At 51.3% G+C, this 12,066-nt stretch overlaps 1 protein-coding gene across 2 annotated transcripts; it reads left to right on the forward strand.

Moving 5' to 3' along the window:
• Positions 1–248: 248 nt before the first annotated feature.
• Positions 249–10,387, forward strand: LOC117875780 (Krueppel-like factor 15). 2 transcript variants are annotated; one of them, XM_034767163.1, is made up of 3 exons: positions 249–322; positions 4,117–5,201; positions 8,726–10,387. In XM_034767163.1, exons 2-3 carry the CDS (start codon positions 4,243–4,245, stop codon positions 8,895–8,897), a joined length of 1,131 nt encoding a protein of 376 aa, XP_034623054.1. In that variant the 5' UTR covers positions 249–322; positions 4,117–4,242; the 3' UTR covers positions 8,898–10,387. The 2 variants fall into 2 exon arrangements, with proteins under 2 accessions (XP_034623054.1, XP_034623055.1); XM_034767164.1 differs by lacking the exon at positions 249–322 and adding an exon at positions 1,627–1,740.
• The last annotated feature ends 1,679 nt before the right edge of the window (positions 10,388–12,066 follow it).

The following is a 12,066-nucleotide window of genomic DNA, read 5'->3' on the forward strand; positions in this document are numbered from 1 at the left end:
GACCCCCCCATTAATTACCGGCGTGATGACCCCTTAATGGCTCTATTTTTATTAAATACCCCTCGAGAAACACCCCCCCTCTCCCCTCAGCTGTAGTGAGTGGGGCTTAGGACAGAGGCGTGTCCCTGCTCGGCTGCGCACATGCTGCTCCCTCCGGCTGCGGGCCAGGCGAGCCCCAGCGGCCGCGCACCAATGGGGCTGCGGGGACCGAGCCGAGCCCTCGGCTGGGCGGGGCGGTGGCGGCGGCTCCGGCTGGAGCTTCCCCCCGGTCATGTGAGCGAGCGGAGCTGGAGGTGCCAGCATGGAAGGGGGCAGTCGGCTGGTAAGAGGAGCGCAGCCGGGAAGGGGGCGGTTCTGAGCTGCCGGGGGGCTTCCCGGGGCAGTGGGAGGGGAGATGCCCGGCCCGGTTTGGGGGCCGAAGGGAGGGCGTGGGGGATGCTGATGTTTTCACTTCTTCCAGCGCGGAGGTTTAAAGAAAAAAGTAACTCCCCTAAACTCCCCATTCCCCGGAGGAGAAGTGGGCGGGGTCCATTGACCCTCGGCGACTTGACCGTATTATTCCCCCTCGAGCCTCCCTAATCCAGCACGGGAGAAAGGCGGCGGCCCCTCAGCCCCCTAGATCCCGAGCGCTAACCCCCCCGGCGGCCTGCGCTGGGAGAGGAGGGGAGGGGATGGGGGAGAAACGAAGCCGCCGCCACGTGGGTGACTCTGCCCAGATGCGCTCCCCGGGGGCCTGTTCCCGCGCGCCCCGTGCTCGGTGGGAAGGGGAGCCGGGCGGGGAATGCGGGTTGGCTGCGTTCACACGGGGCGGGCTGGGGAGAGACTCCTGCAGGTCCCGGGCTCTGGGCCGGGGAATGCCCAGAGCTGGACAGCAGGCAGGCGGAGGAAAGCGCGTTCCCGCGGATCTCAGTGCGCGGGGGGAGAGGGGGGGTTGTGTTTTGCGGGCCGGGACACGCCCAGTGTGCTGGTGCAGAGACACACACACACACCCCCTCCCCCCGGCTGGGCTTTAAAGGCGCCCCGCGCTTGACAGGCTGAAGCCCAGAGGAGTTTTCCAGGCTGAATGGCTGCTGTGTACTTGGCTGCGTCATGTGGGGAGTGTAACTCAGTCCGGTCTCCCCCGGCTTGCAGGGGGGGGTGCCCTATCACAAACCCCCGGTCAGGTTGGTTGACAGAAGAGCTGGCCATTCAGGAGTGCCTGGAGGGCGGGACCTGATCTTGCCATGAATGATAGTGGCTAGAGTAAGCAGGTTTCAGAGTAAGCAGGGAAGTTGCATGATAAGCCGGGGAATGGCACTAAGTCAGTTTACAGCGTGCTCGTTTGGACTGTGCATGTTTCATTTGCAGTCCCTTTCACTATGAACTCCCGGCAGCATCTGGAGCCTGCAACTAAGTCATGTGAGACTCCAGCTCCCGGGAATCACCAGAGATCCATTTGGCCCACAGTTGTGCTGCCACAGCCAGTGCTTTGCTGCTAACAATACCCTGCCTCATCCCAGGGCCTGGGAGCACTTTAAAAACTACTCCTTAGCCTGGTAACACCTTGCAAGTGAGGTAGGGCAGTTTTATTAGCCCCCTTGCGCAGAGAGGCAGAGAGAGCAGTGATTTGTCAGAGGTCACTGAGGTACAGAGAGTAAAGTGACTTGCAAGATCACACAGGACGTGCGTGGCGGAGCCAGGGATAGAATCCAGATCTGAGTCGTGGTCCTGTATTTCAATCATCATTTTCCTTTGCCTCAAGTAAGTCTAATCCGTTTTGTGGACCCATTCTACCTGGGAGCCGGTATCTCCTTGCTCTCATTTTTGTAGAGCAGCTTTTGCATGCTAATGCCTGTGCATGCTCACTAGCCCTTGACTATTATATCTGCGGGCTTTTCTGTCTCTGCTCTTTTCATGGTATTTGGTCACTGATGATGACAGTGGAAATGCCTTAGTATCCGAATTATTGATCATTTATTTTGCAGTAGCTCAGAGGTCCCATTGCGCTAGACCCTGTTCAAACCTAGTAAATTAGTCCTTGCCCTGAAGAGTTGATAGTCATTTGCCGTTTTGAACCTTTAAAAAGAAGGGGCACGAATGTGCTGTACTGATTACCACAGGAGGTTGGAAGTGGGGACTTCTGGGTTCTGTTCCCCGCTCTTGCCCGTTGTGTGACCTTCGACAAGGCACTTTACCTCTTTGTGCCTTGGCTGCCTATCTGTGAATTCAGCATATTTACCTACTTCCCAGGGTCATTGGGAGACTTAAAATGCTTTTAGATCCTCCCATAACAAAAGGTGCTGTAGGGAGACAAGGTGGAGGAGGGAATATCTTTTATTGGACAACTTCTGTGGGTGACAGAGACAAGCGTTCAGCTACACAGAGCTCTCTTCCTGAAGAGCTTGTCTCTCTCACCGGCGGTATTACTTCACCCGTGTTGTCTCTCTAATATCCTGGGACCAACATGGCTACAACACTGCAAAGAAAATATGCTATAGAAACACAAACTAATGTCTAAAGAGCTAACCTAGTCCAGCGATATGCTTTGGTGAAAGTTGGCTCTGTGGGTTTTTTATACATGACATGTCTGTTAATAACTCTTGAATGTTGTCATCCATGTAGATTGATACTGTGAATTTTAGTTAAACCTGTAAAATCTAAAAAATGCTTCCAGTAGGCAAGATGCTGTCATTGATACCTGGCAAATCCAGAGCGTGTCTGTCTTAAGTACTTACTTGGCCCCATTGATCTGAGCCTCTTATGACTTTCTTAATGTTTGGCCTCCCAACATTCCTGTGAAGTAAGGCCATGCTAAGGGGAAGTGAGGCACAGAGACGAAATGACTTGTCCAAGATCTCACAGGGAGTCTGGCCGAGTAGGGAATTGAACTCTGGTCTCCTGAGTCCCAGACTAGTGCTCTAATGGCTGGACCCTCATATAACTATGCTGTTTAGCTGTCGGTCTTGTTAGTGGAGGGTTCAAGAACAAGTCAGCTCACCCAGACTTTGCGACCTGGTCCCCGCAGTGCTGGCAGGTTTCAGGGAAGAACTGGCTTTTAAGGGGAGAGTGGAAGGAGGATAAGGAAGGTCCATGGTGTGCGGAGAGGGGGAGGCTGTTGTAAACATAGCCAGCAGCCTGAAAGGAGTAGAGCGGAGGCAGGATGAAGAGGGAAGTATCGGGATTGAGAAGTGGGGGAGGGGAAATGGGGGTGGGGTGAAAGGGGAGCAGAGCTATAGGCAGGGTTGGGGCTGCGTAGAGCTTTTAAATTCAAACTTCTCTTCATGTGGGAGGAAAGCTGGAAGCCCAGCGCAGGGATCTGAAGATGGGGTGAGACTGTTATGGCCCAATGTCCCCTCTTGCTTCACATACACCTGGTGTTGGCTTCTGTTCCTGGTGAATTGTCCAGGCAAGAGATGCAAAGTCATGCCAAGGACGGGTTATGAACCATATTGCGAAAGGCCTTGAGCAATTTTAGGGTCTTTGTCCTACGTTTTGCCCTTGGCAGATCATGAACGAAGTCAGGTGCTTTTTTTATTTTTAAGGCCGGGCTTGCTAAAACTGGAAAGCTCCTCAGAATCTGCCCTTCCTGATGGTAAGGGACCTGGGGAGATGGCGCTAGCGAGGACTGGCACAACTGGTTTGGACAGCTCTGAAGGAATCCCATGCATTTGCTTACTCACAGGAAGCCAAGAGCTCACAAATGGCTCTAGCATGGGCTTCCTTTCTCTCTCAAACTCTCTCCTTGCTCCTTTTAATTATATCTTAGATTTTATCTCATGAATCACCTCCCCCTCCTAGTCAGGCCTATGCAAACCACTTCCCCTCCCATGTGCTATTGCAAACCGTCCCTCTGGCAACTGCAGTGATTGTTGAAACAGAAGAGCGATATCAGGAAAGTGTTTCATGGGTGTGAAGGTGGCTGCTAATGCAAATTATGGAAACAAGGAAGAAAGCCTACATCACATGACAATACAGTTCTCTGCAGACCTCTTAGGTAGAGAATAACTGGGATGTGTGTTTGAGCAACAGAGCAATTTAAAAACAAAACAAAAAAACCCAACAGTGGCTTGTTTGTAATTGGATTGTTCCTAGATGTTTGCACTGGTAAATAATCTCCTTGGTGTCGCTCCTTTGCAGGTGGGCTAACGCTTTCCCCGCAATATCAGGACTACCAGCTGTACTGCTGCCCAGCTGAATTGTTACACAGGCTTCCTACCCAGTCAGTTTAACATCTTTCCGTGCAGAAGGGACACTGGTCAACAAATGGTCTCTCTAAATTGCAGCGACTTGCTCCCTGCTTCAGACCCCCTGGTCCCTCCAGCTGGCACCTCTTGGCTAGACAGCAACACTGATGCTCGTAAGACAAAGATGCCGTCTGCTGTTCTTCCGGAAGACTGTGACGCAGGAGCGTCCGACCCTCTGGATGGCTCCAGTCTTCTCCTTCGCCATGGCAGCTGTCCTGCGCAAGACGCCCGCCTCCTGGTGTCCAAGGTGAAGAAAGAAGGCGAGAAATCCCAAGCCACCCTCTATGAAGCTCATCTGAAACTGCCCGACTTCTGCAATGACCTCTCCAGAGATTTCACCCCCACCCTCGAGGAGATTGAGGAGTTCCTGAAGGAGAAGATGGAGCTCCTCAAGGATGAGCTGAGCGAGAAACAGCCTGTCAGAGGGAAGCTGGAGATCAAGTCGGAGATCAACCTAGGGAGCCCTGGGGAGCAGCCTGTGCCCAGAATGGCTCCGGAAGGGGGTGCGTTGAGCTCTGCTGAGGCTGGGGGGGTAGCCAGTGCTGCGGGCCTGACGGTGGGTATTGGGAGCATCCCAGTTATCCTCCAGATCCAGCCCGTCCAAATGAACAGTGGGAGCCCCACACCACAGAGCGCTGTGGATGGCATCAGGGTGGCCCAGTTGGTGGTCAGCGTGCAGGGCCAAAGCCTGACCTTTGTCCCTCAGGCTGCCCAGCCCCCCGTGACTGTCTTGGACCAAAAGTACGTCAAAATAGCCCCCCTGCCCATCGCTCTGAGGCCAGCGGCGCTGGGAACTCTAAGAGGGGTTGAGGCTTCCCCCAAGTTCCAGAAGGTCTCCCCTTCTGTCATCCGGGTCCACAAGTGCACGCACCCTGGCTGCAGCAAGATGTACACCAAGAGCTCCCACCTCAAAGCGCACTTCCGGCGCCACACTGGAGAGAAGCCCTACACTTGCACCTGGCCCAACTGCGGCTGGAGGTGGGTGTGCAAGTGGAGAAGCCTGGCGTTCAGGTTGCCTTTCCACTGGCTGCCAGGCAGCCAAGCCATTGACTGCCTCCTGCAGGATCTGGCCTGTGCGTGTGTTTATAAAGATTAGCAGCAGGCTGGTCGGGCCTGCTTTTCTCAAGTGCTCAGTACCCGCACTCAAGACAAGGTTTTCAGAGGAGCTCAGCATGTTTAGGGCTGTGGGTGCTGAGTCCTTGGAAATCTGTCCCGTCTGGCCCTGGCAGATCGTGACCCACTTTTTGCAAATCTCACAGTTCTGCTTACCCTCTTGCTTCCTTCCTGTGCATTTGCAAGATTGACTCAGCAGTTGTCTTGTCCCTTTAGATAGCTGGCATTGACTTCTCTTCAAAGGTACGCCGCGTCCTCTGCTAGCTCGAACGCTCTTGAGAGAGCTGATTCTAAAACCTCACTGTCCCTTCAGTCTAACAATATTTTTTGGCACTGGGTCCTGGACTAAATATATAGCAAATCCAAGACTGCCAAGTGTAAATTTTCAGGCCTCTGCTTCCCCCAGCTGTTCATATGCTGACTGTTTTAACTGAGATCGTAACTTTTAATGCAGCAGGGGAGTTTTAACTAGAAATAACCTGCCCTTGTTCTGGGATTCAGTTTTTACAGTGAATTCTAGAAAGCAGACCTTTGAGGAGGGCTGGGATAGAAAGACCTCTCAGGACATTTAGGTTAAACTTTCAAAAACACCTAAGTCCCATTGAAAGTGATTTAAATGGTTTGGCTCCTAAGTCAGGTGTATTTGAAAATGTTACTCCTAGTCTATTCCCTGGCCAGTGCAGGATTGTTTCCAGAGCTTGCTTCCTATAATTGGTCCGCTTACAAATGTCTCCTCTATTGGATCACCCATTGCTGTCCTCAGGAACTTGTCAATCAAATCGCTCACTGTTTTAAAACAAACAAACAAAAAATCCTGATGAATTTGCTGCTCATGGGTAGGCTAGAAAATAAGCCAGTGTTTCTCCTGGAAGGTCTGGAGAGACTGCCTTGGGATCTGTTGAATTTCTGCAGTTAGTGGTGAACAGACCCACAGGCGCAGCATTTTACTGTATCTGATGTGAACTGAAATACTATCGTAGTGAGCCTGAGTGTAACTGAAGCTTCTCGCTCCACATTCTTTTAGTTTGTTTCAGCCATATGGAAAAACCCTTCTGTCTAATGCTTCTACCATATGTGTGAGCTTCTCAGAGCTAGCATAGGGAGTAGATGCTCTCCTGTACTCCTTGTTGGGTGTTCTCCAGTTATATTTGTAAACATGAAGCATCACAGTGATATCCCATCAGTTCTGCGGCTTTCTAATGCAGATGCTGCCAAACCCAAGCTCGTGCAAGTCCAGTTCTGCAGCAGACCTTTATGCTGATGGTACTTGAGGATTTGGATTTCTGGGCACCCTGTTTAGGGTGGGAAAGAGGGTGCTGGAGAAATTGGGCAGGGATTTGAATGCACTTAAAGAGCTTTCGTGAGATGTTAAGCTGATCCACTTCATATGTGGAATTAAGGAGCTGAGTAGGTGGATCTATCTAGGTACCATGGTGGAGGGGGGCCATGTGAGTCTCTGGATCTTTCACTAACATGCCGCAGGATGGAAACTTCCAGCCTAGAACTGTGAAACTGGTGTATGCAGCCTTCGCACGTGGAGTTCGCTGAGGAGCGGATGTCTGTCCCCGGATTGGAATGCAGCGAAGGCTGATAGCGATGGGAAGCTGCTGCCTCCTGCTGGCTCTTGATCATTTGAGAAATGATCTCCTGCCACAGTTTAGGGGGGGAGCTAGTGTGCCCTGTCAGACGAACGAACGCTGCTCTTCATAGGGAAGCCAGGGATTGAGTGGGTAATGGAGAATAGCTCCTGGAAATGTCCCATAAGCTCAGGGCTGGGACTCGCTGCTGGGAATGTGTGGGAAAGCTTGTGTTGAGCCTGTGCCATGGGGGAGGAGAAGAACCTTTGTGGAAGAGACTGGCCTGGCAGCCCCGGAGTCCTTTGTTTACAGAGCAAGTGTCCCCATAGCACTGTGCCTCTAACCTGCCCTGGAGCGACTGCCTCCAAGCCTGAGGGGCAGCTCGTTGTCCCTGACTCCATTCAGCCTCTCAGCCAACGTTTCCAGCAAGGGAGTAACTAGGGCCAGTTGTATGGGAGGCTTGATGGCGTGGCCATAGGGAACTGTAGCAAGAACTGCTGCCAGAGGGTAAGGACTGGCTTTCAGTCACTACTGCCCTGGTCTGGCTCTGAAGCGGTGACCTAGAGGTCTGAAGCACTGTACCCCATTCCCAGTCCGTGTCTATCCAGTCCCCAGGAGTTTCTAGGCTCTTTGAGGGGAGAGCAGGTTCTGAATGAGGGAAGGGTCCTAGTCGCCTGCCATGGGGATGGCTGTGTGTGGGCATCCCTTTGAAAACACTCGCTGTCAACAGTACTGTGTGTCTGGGGGTCTTTCTAATTAGCCCGGTCTGGGAGGAGAGCAGAGACCAGGCAGCCCATCCTAACCGGGATGAAATTCTTGCTGCTACTGTGGCCTTGTTCCCAGCCACAAAATGGAGACAACTGCCCAAATTCATCTCTGGTGTCAATCCACCCACGTCAGTGATTGAAATTACACCAGGGATCACTTGGCCCGGTGTGTGTTTATTTCAAAAGGAGGAAATGCAAGGCTATGTGCTGTAGTTGTGAAAGGAGGAACTGGGAAATCTGTAGTACATGGACTTCAGGCAAGCTGCGCTCACCCCTATGTCTTTATGGGGGTTGTATTTCACAAGGGAGCTGAGGTTTCATTAATGTCTGTAGAGCTCTTAGGTGGAAAGCGCTGTGCAAATGCCAAGTATTATTACTTTGGCTAAGAAGATGTTTTCATTCTACCCCTTTGGTGCTTGCTATTTCTCTCCAGGCGCTTATCTGATCCTCATCACAGTAGTAGTCAAGCATCTCTCACTCACCAATTCCCTCACAGGGGTGTATAATCCCCATTTTATAGGTGGGGAGCTGGGGGCTAGTCTGCGCTACAAAGTTAGGTGGGCTTAATTATATTGCTCAGGGCTGTGAAAAATTGCATGCCCTGTGATGTATTTAAGCTGACCTAAGGCCCAGTGTAGGCACCACTAGGTAAATGGAAAAGTTCTTCCATCAATGCAGCTGCCGCCTTGTGGAGATAGTTACTATAGAAACAGAAGGACCCCCTCGCTGTACTAAGTTTCTACACTACAGGTGTGCCACTGTAGCGTTTCTGGTGTAGGCATACCATTAGAGACTAAGGGACTTGCCCAAGGTCATGTGGGGAGTCTGTGGCAGAGGTGGGAATTGATCCCAGGTGTCCTGAGTCTCAATCTAGTGCCCTACCCCCTAGGCCTTCCTTCTTACCCCTTCCTAGTTCCCACAGTCGTCTTCTGCGCTGTTTCCTGGCTTGGCCCTGGTGGCCTCAAGGAATGACCATCCTCTCCTAGGTTAGCTAGCAGTAAATGTGCAGCCAAAAGAACCCAACGTGCTTCCCTTCTCCCGGCAGGTTTTCCCGGTCGGACGAGCTCTCGCGCCACAAGCGCTCCCACTCCGGCGTCAAGCCCTACCAGTGTCTGACCTGCGAAAAGAAGTTTGCCCGCAGTGACCACTTATCCAAACACATGAAGATCCACAGGGGCCAGCGCAGCCGGACAGCTCAAGGCAGCGGCAGCAGTTAACCCTTTCCTCCCCGCCTTGCGGAATTGGGGTGCAATCCAGCAGAGCTGGATACCGAACTGAACACAAAGGGGTGTTTTTTGTTCAGAGGGGAAAATAATTTTCTTTTTTGTACAGACTGGAGAAAATCCCAAGTCTACCTCTACCCATGGATGCCTTACGGTCAGGACTTGTCTCCTATACTACTGTGCCACTTGTAAATGCACATGATGGGCACGTGAGCTAATTAGGGGCACACGTGGGAGGATGGCTTCATCTAAGGGCTTTGGTGAGTTAATAGGTGTTGTCTGTCAGGGTAATTCAAACGCTTCTGTCACTGTAATGTCTGCCTGATACGAGTTGGAGCGAGAGCTAATGGGTTAATAGCACTTCTTCCTCAGCCAGCATCCTGACTTGCTGCTTGTATATCCTCCCTGCTCTGGGGGCTGCAAGTCCGACCAATGACCCAGCCGTCCATGGACAGCCATCCTAGTGGGGGGAGCCAAAAGGGATACTTCCTCCTGCCTGAGCAAAGACGACCTGTACTTGGAGTCTTGGCTAGAGTGATGACCTCACTTACAGATTGTACAGTGGGTATGGAAACGGACTGCATCTTGACGTGTCCCTGTCTCTGATCCCTCCCCCCAGTGTGCGCTGCTCATCACTGATGTCTGCAGGATTGGCAAGGCTGATGTCCTTTTCTGTTAAATATTCTTTAATCATGTACAGAGCAGGGTAAACTCCCAAGATGTCCCTGGGAAGGTGATGCTGATGCACTTACTGTGTTTTCGGTTGTATGTGGCAAATGCTTAGCTGGGTACAGCATGTCCTTGCTTTGTCTGTTACCCCTCACAAAAGAGCAAGGAGCCTGCTAGCGGCTTGTGGAGGCCTCAAGTGCAGCCTACCCCCCACCCATGTTCTGCTGAGGTGGAGTGGGAGCATGGCATGCTGGCACCTGAAGTCTGTGGGCTGCCCCTCCGTGTCAGAGATCAGGGTGTCTGCATCCTGTTCCTGTGTATACAAATCACGTGCAGCTCTCAGGCTTCTGGCAGGTTGCTACTGTGGCCCACAGGCCCAGCATCGGTGACCCCTCTGCTCCAGCAGCTGCCTCTGCAGGCATTGCACCCAGCCCTGAGGCTGGGAAGGGCAGATGAATGGCTGCACCTCCTAATGGTACGGTGACTCTAAAAACAACGGGCAGGTCTTCACAGCACCCCAACTGAAGGGTTGGTTTGTCATTTCTGTTGGTATCTGTGTTCCCAGGTTTATAGTTACAACTCTGCTGTCAAAAAAACACAATTACCTTTGTAGTAATCTGTTACAATAGTCCTTTTTTGTATTAAAGTGCCTGTAACACTTTCAACAGCACCCTGACTACCGTGTTAATGGGACACTAGAATAGTGTCTGGTCATCCCATAGTGACTGAAGCTGTAGGCCTCTGACCTTCCATATGGGTGTTCAGCACGGCACTGATGTGCCAAATTGTGTGGTGGTGCCGTTGGGAAGTGTGGTGCAGATCCGATTCCCCAGGAGAAGACAAGAGCAGCAAATGCAGAGTGCATCATTGGCAGAAGTATGGGAAGGGGGAGAGCTTTGGGAAGGGGAAATGAATTCAGAAGTGAAGGGTACTGTGGGGAGAGAAGGGGAGTATCTGTTCTGCAGAAAGGAAAAATGCCCTTGCACAGTGCTACCTGATTGAGGTGGGGTTACTGTTGAGGAGGGGGCCAGTGACCAGCTTGGCCATGTGCGTGTGGCACCTCTGTGTATTCCAGTCACCGGAACACAAGTACAGCTGGACGAAACGGTTTTATTTTGTCGGATTTTTTCCACAAAAAATGGCTTCTCAATCGAAACAAATGCTGTTGTAGAAAACTACTGTTTTGGTTGAAATCTTCTGATTTTATTTTTTTTCCCCCAACACAAAATGGAATTGGAAAAAACCCCAACTCTTTCCCTCTGTATTTTTTTCAGTTTTCAAAAACAAACTTCTTACCAATTTTGTTCTTGTCAAAAAACTGGGGGGGGGAATTCATGGGGAACTTTGAGATTTTCTTTTTTTGTTAATTTCCTGCGTGCAAAAAAAACCCCCAAGAAAACCTGGCACTATACAAAAGCCATGGGAAAGTGATGTGACACTCTCACCCTGTGCTGTGTACTGCTGCTTCCAGCGTATTTCTGAAGGAGACAAATGGGTACTGAAAATTCCCCTCTGCATCCTCCTATCTAGGTCTCTGCCCCCATACTTGCCATTTTCATGGCAGACACCAAAGCTCCTATGAGAGGCAAGGTGCAGTAGCGCAGAGAGGTGAGGGCTGGACTGGGAGTTTGGAGCTGCATAGGAACTTGCCATGGCTCTGACACTTCGCTCTGTGGCCTTGGGCTAAGTGGCTTGGTCTCTGTGCCTCCTGTATCCCATCGTGGAGTGGGGATGAGGATACCTAAGTGTGAGAGGAATGCTTGTAGAGCAGTTCGAAAACAAGTATGAGGTGGGGTTATCGCCAGGATTTAGGAACATTTGCTGCTGGAGGTTACACCTTCCTGGTAATAGCAATTAATTGCTGTTGGCAGCAGTTTCATGGATAGAATTTCCCAGTGTAGCTACAGGAGAAGGAACTGGCGTGGTTGAGGGCCCCCATGCCCTTTATAAGTTGGGCACAGACTGTCCTGGGGTGCTTGTGCAGCTAAGGGGCATGACACTGCTCAGTAGTTCTGTGCACTGGGGGCGCATTCCCCGACAGTGTGGTCCTCAAAGGGTTCCAGTTACTGGTAAGTTACTTCTTTCTTACTCTGACTTGTATTATGGTAGCACCTAGGTACCCCATCACGAACCAGGGGCACATTGTGCAAGGCACTGTCCAAACACAGAACAAAGAGGCAGTCCTTATCCCAAACAGTTTACAATACAAATAATTGTGTAACTAGGGAATTGCTTCCTCTAAGCAGAAAGTATTCCTCAAGTGACACAACTTTAAGGAGCAGTACTGCTTCCCCAAAGAAACAACACTGCTGAAAATGGGGTTGGGGGTTGGCTCTTTATTCTAAAAAGAAGAATGCCAGCAGCTGAACTAAGGGCTTTGGCAAACTTCCAGAAATGGAGGAGGAAATTGACTTGTATGTCACCCAGCTGCAAGAGCTACAGCTTGACCTAACCAAGGCTAATTGATCTTGGGTTGGATTTCCAGAGAGCTGAA

The sequence above is a fragment of the Trachemys scripta genome, chromosome 4 (genome assembly GCF_013100865.1).
Source record: "Trachemys scripta elegans isolate TJP31775 chromosome 4, CAS_Tse_1.0, whole genome shotgun sequence".
In the NCBI taxonomy this organism is placed as follows: domain Eukaryota; kingdom Metazoa; phylum Chordata; order Testudines; family Emydidae; genus Trachemys; species Trachemys scripta.

Bases quoted from the DNA above. Each gene is read 5' to 3' on its own strand.
- LOC117875780 (XM_034767163.1), top strand. From the start codon at position 4,243: ATGGTCTCTCTAAATTGCAGCGACTTGCTCCCTGCTTCAGACCCCCTG. The intron at 5,202-8,725 runs GTGGGTGTGCAA...TTCTCCCGGCAG, and splicing joins TGGCCCAACTGCGGCTGGAG to GTTTTCCCGGTCGGACGAGC.